Source organism: Aethalodelphis obliquidens, unplaced genomic scaffold, assembly GCF_003676395.1.
Source record: "Aethalodelphis obliquidens isolate GAN/ISIS:26980383/991018 unplaced genomic scaffold, ASM367639v1 scaffold23, whole genome shotgun sequence".
NCBI lineage: Eukaryota > Metazoa > Chordata > Mammalia > Artiodactyla > Delphinidae > Aethalodelphis > Aethalodelphis obliquidens.
Genome location: NW_020837967.1, coordinates 13,637,189 through 13,652,496, shown reverse-complemented (window position 1 = coordinate 13,652,496; position 15,308 = coordinate 13,637,189). Strand labels below are relative to the sequence as shown.

At 37.0% G+C, this 15,308-nt stretch overlaps 1 protein-coding gene across 2 annotated transcripts in view; it reads left to right on the top strand.

The window, feature by feature from the left end:
- The window catches only part of DNAJC1 (DnaJ heat shock protein family (Hsp40) member C1), a 204,700-nt gene that overhangs the window by 184,699 nt on the left and 4,693 nt on the right, over positions 1 to 15,308 (top strand). For both annotated transcript variants that reach the window (XM_027121805.1, XM_027121804.1), the window contains one exon: positions 14,866 to 14,914. In XM_027121805.1, the coding sequence (XP_026977606.1) occupies positions 14,866 to 14,914 (49 nt within the window). The remainder of the gene's footprint in view (positions 1 to 14,865; positions 14,915 to 15,308) is intronic.

Below are 15,308 nucleotides of genomic sequence, written 5' to 3'. Positions count from 1 at the left end.
TTCCCTGGTGGCGCAGTGGTTGAGAGTCCACCTGCTGATGCAGGGGACACGGGTTCGTGCCCCGGTCCGGGAAGATCCCACATGCCGTGGAGTGGCTGGGCCCGTGAGCCATGGCCGCTGAGCCTGCGCGTCCGGAGCCTGTGCTCCGCAACGGGAGAGGCCACAGCGGTGAGAGGCCCGCGTACCGCAAAAAAAAAAAAAAAAAAGTTCAAGGCCACAGAGCTAGTTAATGGCAGCCTGGAACTAGAACCCAGATTGTTTGACTCTTATTTAAGCCACACTGTCCTCTTAGTTCAGCAAAGACTTGATTTTTACACCTTAACCCTGTGTGTAGGACAGCACTATTCTTTGTCAGCCATGCCCTAGATCAAATATCATCTTCAAAGTGAAATCTCTTGGTTTTCTGAGGTTCTGGGCCAAAGGAGGATAAATTTGAGAGCAAGGTATTTCATGTCCCAAGACACTGGCCAGTCCATGGGGCTGGAACTCCAGAGAGCTCCAAAAGCAGTTGCTTTCCTTTGAATATTTGAACCACAGAAATATTCAGCATTTCGTTAAGCTCTAACTGAACACTTGTTCATTTCCTCAGTGATTCATTCAAGCAAAGCATACTTGCAGACTGCATGAAAATTTTTCTATATATATCTCCCATTTACCATTCTTATATGTTTTCTCCTGGATCTTATTTAGTGTCCTATATTACTAATATATTGAGTTTGTAATTTGTACTCACTCATCAGAACCCTGTATCTTACCAAGAGGACAGTATCCACTTTAAAGTCTAGATCTAATTTACTAGTTACAGTGATATTCACTTTGAATACCATGGATGTTTTATTCATGAAGGAACTGGTTTCTCACAGTATAATCTGTGGTCTGGGGATAGCATCGTACTTTATGGTGGGATTTCTTTTATTACCCTGAATTATTTGCTTAACTCTGTCTTATGTATAGCTTAGAGATGCAGCGAGTCAATAGATGGTGACCCTTGAGCAGATGCTAATGTGCTAATGCAATGTAAAATTGCTTCCTTGTGCTAAAAATTTGGGTAACCCATTTAAAAAAGAGGAAAGTGGGTGAATGTATGTTGGCTTGTTGCAATATCTTACTGATAGACTAAAAATATCTGCAAAACTACACTATTGTCTGTTGGCATAAGTATTTTCTCCGAGTAATTGGCCATCTACATTACTTACAGAGGTGATCAGGAAGTTAATGGAAGGCCCTCTTTGTCAATGATTAAGATGTACACTATTATTATTTCTTGTATTTTCTATCCAGACAGAGGATCCAGAGAAAAATTTAAAGACATTGGAGAAATAATAAGAATGAACAGCACTGCTCTCTACCAGCTGGAAACATTTTTCAGGTGGTTTATTTAATGTTCAGGTAACAGAGTGCCGTTTTTATTTGAAAACTACAGTAGCTCCTGGTTATAACGAGTGCTAGATTCAACAGAAAGTTGGCCAAAATTAAATACAACTGAATGAAAATACAGTTAATCCCTGAACAACATGACAGTTAGGGGCACCAGTCCCCCGCACAGTTGAAAATCCACATATAACTTTACAGTCAACTGTGTATCCATAGTTCTGCCTCCTCAGATCCAACCAGCGGTGGATTGTGTAGTAGTTTAGTACATATTTATTGAAAAACAAAAACACGTAAGTGGATCTGCTCAGTTCAAACCTGTGTTACTCAGGGTCCAACTGTAATGAACTTCACAGTTACATAATTTTTATTATTAGAATACTTAAAATATCATTAAGTCAGCCAGAATTTGAAAAATATGACTTGAGGTTATCACTAATAGCCAACATTTATTTTCTGAGTTATCTGAGGATGCCAGGAATATGAGTATACACTTTATATAGCTCAGAAAAATGGAAAACTCTTCTGTATGTTGAGTAGAAATGTGCCACTATATAACTATCCACTGATCCTAACTGTACCCTATGGAATACAGTTTTCATTTTGTTAATTAATTTTCTGTTACTTTCATCAGTGTTTTCACTGGAAGGAATGAAACCTATTTTAGGTTTCTTTCATTCACTCCACCCTAACCTATATATCCCAGATTTGCTCATAGAGCCCCCATTTCATAAGAATTTTAAAGATAGCTTTAGGTATAACTACATTAAGAAGAAGAATTATAAAAGTATTTTCTGCTTGGAATCAGAACATGATGAAACAAATTTCCCTACAATTCTACAATCCATGTAACTGTTAATACACATGTGGGTAGTGTTATCCAAAAGCCCACCTAAGCCAGTAGCCCACAATATTATTTGTTCACATACTGAGGAAGAAGAGAAGTCTTGTCTGTATGGACCTATAGGTCTTCTCCCAAAAGGAGGCTAGAAAAAAGTCATAAATCTCCATTAAGCCAGACAGAGCCCATACCTTCTACAATTGCACATGATATAAAAGCAGAATGAGTAACTGAAAAATTCATTATAGAATAGGTGAGAAGTAATACTAAACATTCATGACTAAATTGGCACCCATGTTATCCAAGTCATCTAGATCTATCAGAGAGAAATAAATTTGGTGATGAATATGTCACCTCCAATGTCATCTCTATTTGCAGATGACATGATATTACATATAGAGAACCCTAAAGACTCCACCGAAACTGTTAGAATTAATGAACTATTTCAGTAAAATCGTAAGCTACAAGATCAGTATACAGAAATCAGTTGTAACTCTGTACACCAACAACAAACTGTCAAAAAGAGAAATTAATTCCATTTACAATAGCATCAGAAAGAATAAAGTGCTAGTTTTACATTTAACCAAGAGGATGAATGATCTATACACTGAAAACTCTCAAGACACTCACGAAAGAAATTGAATGAGACACAAATAAATGGAAAGATATTTTGTGTTCATGACTGGAAGAATTTAATATTGTTAGAATGTCCATACCACCCAAAGCAATCTACAGATCCAGTGTAAACGCTCTCAAAATTCGAATGGCATTTTTCACTGAAATAAACAGTCTGAAAATGTGTATGGAACCACAAAAGATCCCAAATAGCCAAAGCAATCTTGAGAAGGAAGAACAACCTGGAGGGATCACATTTCTGATTTCAACTTTTAAAGTGATAGTAATCAAAACAGTATGGTACTGGCATTAAAAACAGAATAGAGAGACCAGAAATAAATCCACTGGTTTATTTTACTAGTACAGGCAACTAATTTTTGACAAAGCCAAGAATATACAATGAGAAAAGGATAGTCTCTTCAATAAATGGTGTTGGGAAAACTGGACAGCCACACGTAAAAGAATAAAACCAGGCTTCTATCTTGTACTGTACGCAAAAACTAACTCAAAATGGATTAAAGACTTGAACATGAGACCTGAAACCATAAAACTAGCAGAAAATATAGGGAGTAAGCCCCTTGACATTAGTCTTGGTGTTGATTTTTTTGGATTTGACACCAAAAGCAAAGGTAACAAAAGCAAAAATAAGTGGGACTACATCAAACTAAAAAGCTTCTGCACAGCGAGGGAACCATCAACAAAATGAAAACCTATGGAATGGGAGAAAACACTTGCAAAGGACACATCCAATAAGGGGTTAATATCCAAAATATAGAAGGATCTCACACAACACAATACCAAAAAAAAAAAAATTCAATTTTAAAATGGGCAAAAGAGCTAAATAGACGTTTTTTCCAAAGAAGACCTATAAATGGCCAAGTATATGAAAAGATGTTCAACATCAGTAATCATCAAGGAAATGCAAATCAAAACCACAATGAGATATCACCTCAAACCTGTTAGGATATCTGTTATGAAAAAGATGAGATAACATGCTGGTGAGGATGTGGAGAAAAGAAAACCCTTGTGGACTTTTGGTGGGAACGTAAACTTGTACAGCCACGATGGAAAACAGTATGAAGGTTCCTCAAGAAATTAAAAATAGTACTACTATATGCTCCAGTAATCCCACTTCTGGGTATATATCCAAAGGCAACAAAATCATTATCTCCAAGAGATATCTGCACTCCCAATTTCATAGCAACAATATTCACCACAGCCAGTGTATGGAAACAACTTAAGTGTCCATCAACTGCTGGATGTATACAGAAAATGTGTTTATACACACACACACACACACACACACACACACAATGGAGTATTATTCAGCCAAAAAAAAGTAAAGCTTCATAGAAAAATTGTAGAAAAGTGGTTGCCAGGACTAGGAGATGGGGGAGATAGGGAGAGGTTGGTAAAAAGGTACAAACTTTCAGTTATAAGTTGAATAAGGTTTGAGGATCTAATGTATAACATAGTGACTACAGTTGACAACACTGTATTATAGAATTGAAGTTTGCTAAGAGAGAACTGAAATGTTCTCAACAACAAAAGTGAATATATGAGGTATCGATATGTTAATTAACTTAATAGGGGGAATCCTTTTAAATGTGTACATATATCATCATGTTGTTCGCTTTAAATATCTTACAATCTTATTTGTCAATTATACCTTTTAAAAAAAAAAGCAAACTGACACCCATGTAATTGAAGTTATCTAGATCTATAGGAAAGAAATAGAATTGGTGGTGACCAATGCTCACTGAAGGATGACTTTCCTTTCCTGAAGTGGCATACTGCCATACTCAGAGACACCCTGGACAGTGAGCTTTATTATTAGACTGTCACTTATTTGGAAACTTCTTAATCTGCCTAGAATAATAAATGATCTGCTGAGGATGCCAAATTTGCCCCCAAAACAGAACTATTTTGCCATATACATGCCTTCTCCTGAGATGGACACTAATGAAAAGAAGAGAAATTCTCAAGAAAAAAAGGATCACTTAGAGTTATCATTGTTATACAACCATCTCATGGCACCAGGAGATATGGACTTGGCAAAGAGGATAGAACATTAAAATAAATCTTGGACTACATAGAATTGGAAAGTTGACCAGTTGTGCTTTTTGCTTCTTTCTTATAGGTTCTAAGTTGCCTTTTTAAGTGAGAGAAAAGTTTGGCTCAAAGGTGACTATAGTGACATCCCATTCGTTTTATTATTTAGAACTGAGAATCTGAAAGACTCAGATTATAGCAGCTATTTGTTTTGTGTGGTATGGATAGGCCAGATTGTGACATATGCAGATGGTCCCCTACTTACAGTGGTTCAACTTAACTATTTTTCAACTTTATGATGGTGCGAAAGCAATACACCTTCAGTAGAAACCATACTTTGAATTCTGAATTTTGGTCTTTTCCTGGGTTAGTTGTATGCAGTACATACTCCTCGTGATGCTGGGCAGCGGCAGCAGCTGCAGCTCCCACTCAGCCAAGCGATTATGAGGGTGAACAACTGACACACTTACAACCATCCTTTTTTCCACTTTCTGTACAGTATTCAGTAAGTTATGTGAGATATTCAATACTTTATTATAAAATAGGCTTTGTGTTATATGACTTTGTCAAGTTTTAGGCTAATGTAAGTGTTCTGAGCATGTTTAAGGCAGGCTAGGCTAAAAGCTATGATGTTCAGTAGGCTAGGTGTATTGTAAGCATTTTCAACTCACTGAAACTTGTTGAAACTTTATTGGGCTGTAACTCCATCATAAGCTAAGGAAGACGTGTACTGTATTCAGAATCCTCTGTCAGTACAAGGAATAACTAACCATGGACTCTCAAACCAACTCATGGATAATAACTCCTTCTCTAGGAGGAGTCCTCCAGGAGTCAGAATAAATATCACACATTGCCTTCAGAAACCATTCCTTCAAAGAAGCCACAATTTGATTTGATGTGATTGTAGAGCAGTTTATACCCTGGGGCATTTTGTAAACAATAAAGCGTCAGCCAGCAGTTAATGTAGTTTATTAATGGGTGTGGTTAGGTAAAGAGAGGAAGAGAGTCCTACAGATACCACTAGCATTCCAAGATGACTGGGGATACCCATACCTGCAGTACCTGAGGAGCGACATCAGAGGCTTAATGCTGTAGGGGGCAGAGGGGCATAGGCTTCGCTAAATCCAGCCATCCATTAAACAAACATGCAAATAACAACGACAGACCCTAACTTGGGGAGGGGTGTGGCGAGAGAAAAATCACTAACCAGAATTGCTGCAATATATTATCTAAATGTTCAGTTTTGAACAAAAATAATGAGCCATGAAAAGAAACAGGAAAATATGACCCGTACATTAGAAAAACAGAAGGCAACAGAAGCTGCCCTATAAGAGTGACCAAATGTCAGATTTCACAGAAAAAGACTTCAAAGTAACCCTTGTAAATATGTTCACAGAACTGAAGGAAAGGATGATGAAAGAAACAAGGGAAGATATAATGACAGTGTTGCATCAGACAAATAATATCAATAAAGAGATAGAAATTATTTTAAAAGAAATAAAAGAACCAAGTGGAAAGTCTGGAGTTAAAAAGTACAACAATTGAAATTTTAAAAATTCGGGCTTCCCTGGTGGCGCAGTGGTTGAGACTCCGCCTGCCGATGCAGGGGACACGGGTTCGTGCCCCGATCCGGGAAGATCCCACATGCCGTGGAGCGGCTGGGCCCGTGAGCCATGGCCGCTGAGCCTGCGCGTCCGGAGCCTGTGCTCCACAACGGGAGAGGCCACAACAGTGAGAGGCCCACTTACCGCAAAAAAAAAAAAAAAAAAAAAATTCACTAGAGGACTTCCCTGGTGGCACAGTGGTTAAGAGTCTGCCTGCCAATGCAGGGGACAATGCAGGGTTCAAGCCCTGGTCCGGGAAGATCCCACATGACGCAGAGCAACTAAGCCCGTGTGCCACAACTACTGAGCCTGCGGTCTACATCCTGCGTGCCACAACTACTGAAGCCCGCATGCCTAGAGCCTGTGCTCTGCAACGAGAGAAGCCTGCACACCACAATGAAGAGTAGCCTCTGCTCACCACAGCCAGAGAAAGCCCGCACACAGCAACAAAGACCCAACACGGCCAGAGATAAATAAATAAATTCACTAGAGATGCTCCACAGAGAGTATTCAAGCTGAAGAACAGAGAGAAAAACAAAAGAGGAAGTGAACAGAGCCTCAGAGAAAAATGAGACACCATTAAGCACACCAACATACACATAATGGGAGTTAGGAGAGGAGAGAGAGAAAGGAGGGGAAAAAAAATCCAAAGAATGGTGGGTGAAAATTTCCCAAATACATTGAAAAAAGCTAACCTATATACATCAGGAAACATGCTGAATTCTGAGTCAGATAAGCTCAAAGATATCCACAAAGGATGCATCATAATAAAAATGCTGAAAGTAAAACATAAGGAGAAAACCTTGAAGGCAGCGAGAAGTGACTTGTGACTAACAGGGAACCCCCCCACACACACACACACACCAATACGATTAACAGCTTACTTCTCAGCATAAACCACGTAGGCCAGGACAGTGGAATAACATATTCAGAGTACTCAAAGAAAAACTTGCCAACCAGAAATCCTACATCCAGCAAAGCTATTTATCAAAATGAATGCAAAATAAAACATTTTCAAGATAACAAAAACTGAAGTTCTTCAATCTGAAAACAAGTGACCCCAGATTGTAATTTGAATCCACATGAAAAAGAACACCAGTGAAGGTAATAAGGTAATTATGAAAGACAGTATTAATAAATGTTTTCTTCTTAACTGATTTAGAAAGCAATTGTATCAAATAATAGATATATGTTACTGTCAGACCTGTAACATATAGAAAGGTAGTATTTGTCTAATATATTTGCCAATAACAGCACAAAGGAGGTGGGTGGGAGCAAAGCTGTATGGGGCTGAGTAAACCATTACAGATGGTAAAGTAGTAATTATAAGAATATTACTGAGTTTGTAACATGAATAGATACAATATGTATAATGGCCATACTACAGTATGGGGGTAAAGGGAATAGCGCTAGGGAATTCCCTGGCAGTCCAGTGGTTAGGACTCCATGCTTTCACTTCCGAGGGCCTGGGTTCAATCCCTGGTCAGGGACCTAAGACCCCACAAGACACGCAGCATGGCCAAAAAATGGTTGGGGTTGGGGCTGGGGTCGGGGGCCGAGGGATAGAGCTATACTGAAGTAACATTTCTGTATATCACTGGAATTAAGGTAGTATAAATCTGAAGCTGACTGTCATAAGATGTATATGGTAAACCCTAGAGCAACCTCTTAAAAAAAACAAAACTCAATATAGTAAAAAAAAAAAAAAAAAAAAAAAATCATTAATTAAAATGCTACATGAGAAAATACTCACTTATGCAAAAGAAAACAATAATAGAGGAATAGAGGAACAAAAAAGACATTAAAAGTTAAAAGAAATCAAATTCAACTATATCAACAACACTAAATGTGAATGGATTAAACAATCCAATCAAAAGAGAGATTATCCGACACGATAAAAAAAACCATGATTCATCTCTATGTGGTCTATGGGAGACACACTTTAGATTCACAAATAGAAATAAAATGAAAGTAAAAGGATAGAAAAAAGATAATCATGCAAATAGCAATTGTAAGAAAGCTGGAGTGGCTATACGAATATTAGATTAAGTAGACTTTAAAACAAAAAAATTACTAGAGATAAAGAGGAACATTTTATAATAATTAAAAGGCCAGTCCAGGAAAATATAGCAGTGAAAATCATGTGCATCTAATAACAGAACACCAAAATACTTTTAGCAAAAATTGAGATGGATGAAAAGAGAAACAGATGATTCAACAATAAGAGTTGGAAACCTCAATGCCTCCACTTTTCAATAATGGATAAAACAACTAGACAGAAGATTAACAAGGAAAAATGGAATGATAATAAACCAGCTAGACCTAACAGACATCTCTATAACACCTCATCCAACAAAAACAGAATATACATTCTTCAAGTAAACTGAAATATATTCCAAGATAGACCATGTGCTAGGCCATCAAACAACCTCAATAAGTTTAAAAGGATAGAAATAATACAAATATATTCTCTGATCCCAAAGGAATGAGATTAGAAATCAGTGTCAGGGAAGAAATTGGGAAAATCAACAAATATGTCTAAATTAAACCGCAGACTCCTAAACAACAAATGAATCAAAGAAGAAATTCCAAGGGGAATAAAAATTCTTAAAGACAAATGAAAAATGAAGACACAACACACCAAAATTTAAGAAATTCAGCTAATGTAATTCGTAGAGGGAAATTTATAGCTGTAAATGCCTTTATTAAGAAAGAAGGCCTCAAACCAATAATTCAATCTTCCACATTAAGACAATGGGAAAATGACAACCTAAACTTAAAGGAAGGAGAAGAAAGGAAATAAAAAAGTAGAGCAGAAATGAATGAAATAAGACTAGAAAAGAAATAGAGAAAAGTCAATGAATCCAAAAAGCTGATTCTTTGAAAATATCAATAAAATTGACAGACATTTAACTAGGCTGACAAAAAAGAAAAAGGACTCAATACAGTCAGAAATGAAAAAGGAGATCACTACCAACCTTACAGAAATAAAAAGGACTGTAAAGGAATACTGTGAACAAATGTATGCCAAGAAGTTAGATACCTGTTTTTCTAATAGATATAAATGAAATGAACAAATTCCTAGAAAGACATAAACTACTAAAACTGAATCAAGTTTAGAAGAAATAGACAATCGAAATAGGCCTATAACAAGTGAAGAGATCGAATTAGTAATTAAAAAAAAAAAAAAACTATTCAAAAAGAAAAGCCCAGGGCTTCCCTGGTGGCGCAGTAGTTGAGAGTTCACCTGCCGATGCAGGGGATGCGGGTTCGTGCCCCGGTCTGGGAAGATCCCACATGCCGCGGAGCGGCTGGGCCCGTGAGCCATGGCCGCTGAGCCTGCGCGTCCGGAGCCTGTGCTACGCAACGGGAGAGGCCACAACAGTGAGAGGCCCGTGTACCGCAAAAAAAAAAAAAAAAAAGAAAAAAGAAAAGCCCAGGCTCAGATGGCTTCACTGCTGAACTCTACCAAACATTTAAAGAAGAATGAATACCAAAACTTCACAAATCTTCCCCAAAATAGAAGAGGATGAATACTTCCCAACACATTTTGTGAAGCCAGTATTACTCTAATACCAAACCAAAGACATGAGAAGAAAACTACATACTAATAGTTCATATGAATATGGATGCAAAAATTCTCAACAAAATACAGCGAACCAAATCCAGTAACTTATAAAAATAATTATATACCCTAATCAAGTGGGTTTTATCCCAAGAATGCAAAGTTGATTCAATATCTGCAAATCAATTAATGTAAATTAATCATATCAATAGAGTTAAAAAACAAGATCATCTCAATAGGAGCATTTAACAAATCCAACATCCTTCCATGATAGAAACACTCAACAAATTAGGAATAAGAGGGAAATGCCTCAACCTGATAAAGAACATCTACTAAAAACCCACAGTTAATATCATGCTTATTGGTGAAAGAGGGGATGTTTTCCTGCTAAGATAAAGAACAAGACAATAATGTCTGCTCTCACCACTTCTATTCAACATTATATGAGGTTCTAGCCAGGGCTGTTAGCTGAGAAAAAGAAATAAGATTGAAAAGGAAGAAGTAAACTGTCCCTATTTGCTAATGACATGATTTTATGTATACAAAATACTAAGTAATTAACTAAAAAACTATTGGAATTAGTACATCAAGATTGCAGTAAACATAAATATACAAAAATGTTTTAGTTTTATATACCTACAATGAACAACCTGAAAATGAAATAAAGAAAATAATTGCACTCACAATAGCATCAAAAAGAATAAAATACTTGGGAATAAATTTAACAAAAAATACAAACTTTAAAAACTACAAAACATTGTTGAAAGAAATTGAAGAAGATCAAAATAAGTGGAAAAATATCTCCTGTTCATGGATCAGAAGATTTAACATTGTTAAGATTGCAATATTCCCCTAAATGTAAGAGCTAAAACTATAAAACTCTTAGAAGAAAACAGAAGGGTAAATCTTCATGACCTTGAATTTGACAAAAGGATTCTTAGATAGGACACTAAAAGTCCAAGCAACTAAAAAAAAAAAGAAAGAAAAAAAATGTGTATGTCATCAAAATTTAAAACTTTTGTGCTTCACAGGACACCACTAAGCGGGAAAAGACAACCCACAGAATGGGAGAAAATATTTGCAAATCATTTATTTGATGAAGGACTTGTATCCAGAATATATAAAGAGCCCTTACAACTCAATGATAAAGACAAATCACCCAAATAAAAAATGAGCAAAGGATCTGAATACACATTTATCCAAAGAAGATATACAAATAGCCAATAAACATGAAAAAAAATGTTCAGTATCACTAGTCATTTGGGAAATGCAAATTAAAACCACAAGATACCACTTCACATCCACTAGGATGTGGGATAATACAAAAAGTTGGGTAATAACAAGTTTTAGGAAAGATGTAAAGAAATCAGAAGACTCATATACTGCTGATGTGAATGTAAAATGTTGCAGCCATATTGGAAAACAGTACGACAGTTCCTCAAAAAGTTAAGCACGGCTACCATATAACTCCTCAGTTCCACTCCTAGGTATATACCCAAGAGAAACGAAAACATATGCCCACACAAAAACTTATACACGAATGTTTATAGCAGCATTATTTATAAGAGCCAAAAGATGGAAGCAATACAAATGTTTATCACCTGATAAATGGATAAACAAAATGTGGTATATCCATACAATGGAATACTATTCTGCAATAAAAAGGAATAAAGTACTGATATATGCTACAACTTGGATGAACCTGGAAAACGTTACCCTAAGTGAAAGAAGCCAGCCACAAAAATCCACATATGGTATGATTCCATTCATATGGAAGTCCAGAACAGAGAAATCTGTAGAGACAGGGATTTGTAGTTGCTTATTGCTTGATGAGGGATGGGGTGGGATAAGGAGGATGGAGAATGATAGCTAAAGGATATGGGGGTTCTTTTCAAAGTGATGAAAATGTTCTCAAGTTGGCCACAATGATGGCTGCACATATCTGAATTTAGTAAAAACCACTGAATTATACACTTTAAGTGGATGAATTGTATAGTATATGAATTGTATCTCAGTTAAGCTGTTTCTTAAGAAACAGAACAAGGGAGGTCTTTGTGTACTATTCTGGAATAATCTCCAAAATATTTTGTTAAATAACAAGATGCAGGAGAAAAAAAAAAATTATTCCATATCCTATATGGAGGTTGTGTACCCTATAGTTACATGAATCGATAAATGTGTTAAAATTCATAGAACTGTGCAACAGAAGACGAAAAGGTAATTTTATTGTATTATGATGTAAAAATATAGAATCTTTAAAAATACAGTAGAAATTGAGAAAGGAGAGGTATTGTCACCAGACTTGGTAGTCCTGGTGGTGGGCATCTGGGAAGTCTTCAAGAAGAAAGTCACACTTGCAAGTATCTCGAAGGATGACTTGGCTCTGGACGGATAGATATTTAAGGAGAGGTTTGATGAAGAAAAGAAAATCATTTAAGACAAATGTTAACAATGGCCAAGAGTACAGAGCAGAGAATTTCTGACCATCTGGAGAGCATTAATTGTTTAGTTCGCTGAAAGGAAGGATGCACATAGGAAAGAAAATAGATCAGACTGTGGATTTCCTTGTGTGTCAGGTTAAGAATTGAACACTTTGTTGTATGGTCATTGATGAGCCATGAAAGGTATCTGATCAGAACTCTGCCTTGGGGATATTATTCCATGGGAACTGCTAATAAGTAAGTTGTAGACCAGTTAGAAGGCTGTTATATTAATTCAGTCAGAGAATGAAGGACTAATACAGGTGGTGGAGATCTGAGAGAGACGGGAACACATGGGGTCAGTATTGTGAAGAACGTGGCAGCTGGTTGGGGAGGGAGAAAAAAGTCCAAAAATTGGTTCTTTGGTTTTGCCCCTACGTGACTGGGATGATAGTACTGTTAGGAAAAGGAAGGGGGGAAAGCAGAGAAGTTGATGAGTTTAGGTTGGGAGTTGTTTAGTTTCAGGAGCTAGGAGACGTCTAAATAAGACACTTAACGGCAGTTACAGATGGAAGCCCCACGGTATGGTCGGCACCACACCTGCAAATTCAACCAACCTCGGATGGAAAATATTTGGGGGGTGGGGGGGGAATCCAGAAAGTTGTAAAAAGCGAAACACGTATTTGCCTCACAGTAGCAACTATTTACATAGCATTTAGATTGTATCAGGTATTGTAAGTAATGTAGAGGTGATTCAAAATGTACAAGAGGATATGTGTAGGTTATATAAAATGTGGGAAAGATATATGGCGGTGCAATCAGAAATTTGAGTTGGGAAAGTTGGAAGTCAGGGAAGCTCATGTTGGATAACTTCAAGTTTTTTCCCATAAAATACAAAGCAAGGTCATCCACAGAGAGGGAATAAAATTGAAGAGTGTTTCTAAGCAGCTTTAAATATTTTCTCTAATTCTGCCCTTTTGCATGAATGGAAAACAAATGATCCACATCAATTATAATAGGTAATTATAAGCCTTTACCATTTGCTAGGTAGCATGCTAAGAGCTTATTTCAAACTTAAAACATCCCTACCAGACAAAAGGTATTAGCAGTTTTATCCACATATTACAGAGGGTAATACATGAGAGAGAGGGAGAGAGAGAGAGAGAGAGAGGATTGGAAATAGCTCAAGGTTACCCAGCTAATCAGAGGTGGAACCAAAACTGAATATGAGCTCTAACTCCGAGCTCTGAGGATGTTAGAGCATGCTTTCTGAGGTTTTCCTTTCAAATTTCATTAAAGCAGCAAAATGTTTGTTCAAGAATTTACACGGATTAAGGGGATAGAATACAAAGTATGTATTCCATGTATACAATGAAATGTAATTTTAATATAATTTTAATAAAGTTAACCTTTTAAATAAATGGAGAAGGGATGGCTTGTTTAATAAGTGCATTGGGGCAGTTAACTATCCAACTTTAATTTTTTTTAATTAATTTTGATCTCCTATTTATATATAATAGAAATCAGAACAGTGGTTGTCTATGGCAGGGTAGAGATGGATTTAGGGGCACAGGGAACTTTCTAGGATAACAGAAATTTTCTATAATTTGATTAGAATGTAGGTTGCATGGGGTTTTTTTGGTCAAAACTCATTGAAATGTACATTTAAAAATCTGTACATTCCACTCTATGTAAATTTTATCTCAGTTTTAAAAAGGGAAATCTATCTAGACCTCCAATACATCATTAAATTAAAAAAAGCAAGCTAAAGGGTGAGATGTACAATATAATACCATTTATACAGAAGAAAGAAAACATTATTTCTGTGGATCCACACTTGTGTATGTAAATGTCTCATGGGTCTTGGGTCCATCTACTACTCCACCAAGAGGTCCTTCTGCTAGTGTCAATCTTGGTGCTCTTAGGGTTTCTTTCTGGGATAGGAAGAAAAGACTTTTGTATTATAACATCGTTAGCTTAAGAGTAAATTTCCCCATTGTTCATAATACCCCTATGGTATAATATTCTCCAGTGAAGAAAGATACTCTTTCAGGAAATTCTAACTAAAAAACACGACGTGTTTGTATAGTGATTCTGGAAACTAGTACATCTTCACAGGCAGCCTTGTATAATGGGGCTGTAATCAGGTGATCTGAATTCTTGTTTTGACTCTGCTACTTGATTAGATGGATATTTTGGAGTAATTCATTTAATCTCTCTGGGCTTCAGTTTCCATGTTGGTTAAGAAAATGGACTGAACTGATGACTGAGGGTCCATCCAGGCCTAAGATTCAGTAAACTCTGTTCCTTCACACGGACCTTCTATGAAAGAGGTCACTTGACCTACAGTAGACATATGGAAAGTCAGATTTTCTCTGCTTTTATATTTTGAAACAGGTGACAACCAAAGCCAAGCAACTGAAGGATTCAGTTACCTGCTCCCCAGGTGAGTCAGCACCCACTCCATCCCATTAATCTAAAGCCGTGCCTTCAAAATAAATCCCTTTTTATAATAACTTGTTTTGCCCAATGGACTCTACTACTGGTCATCTCTGTGAAAGGGATCGAATTACAAGCACCCACAAGCCAATGCAGCCCTGCACACACAGTGGTGCTAAGATGTACTTAATAAGTTTGAGGAACTGTAAAAACCTTGTTCTTCTCTAGTATTGGGGGGAGGGGGGCATGCAGGGGAAAGCCAGTCTGCGCCATTTCCCCACACTGTGCACCATTGCCACCACACACACAAAGCGTCCTTCGGGACAGGCCAAGCAGCTTCTCCAAGAATCTATGTTTCTCAAAATCCATTTCCTCCAGGGACTTCCCTGGTGGTGCAGCAG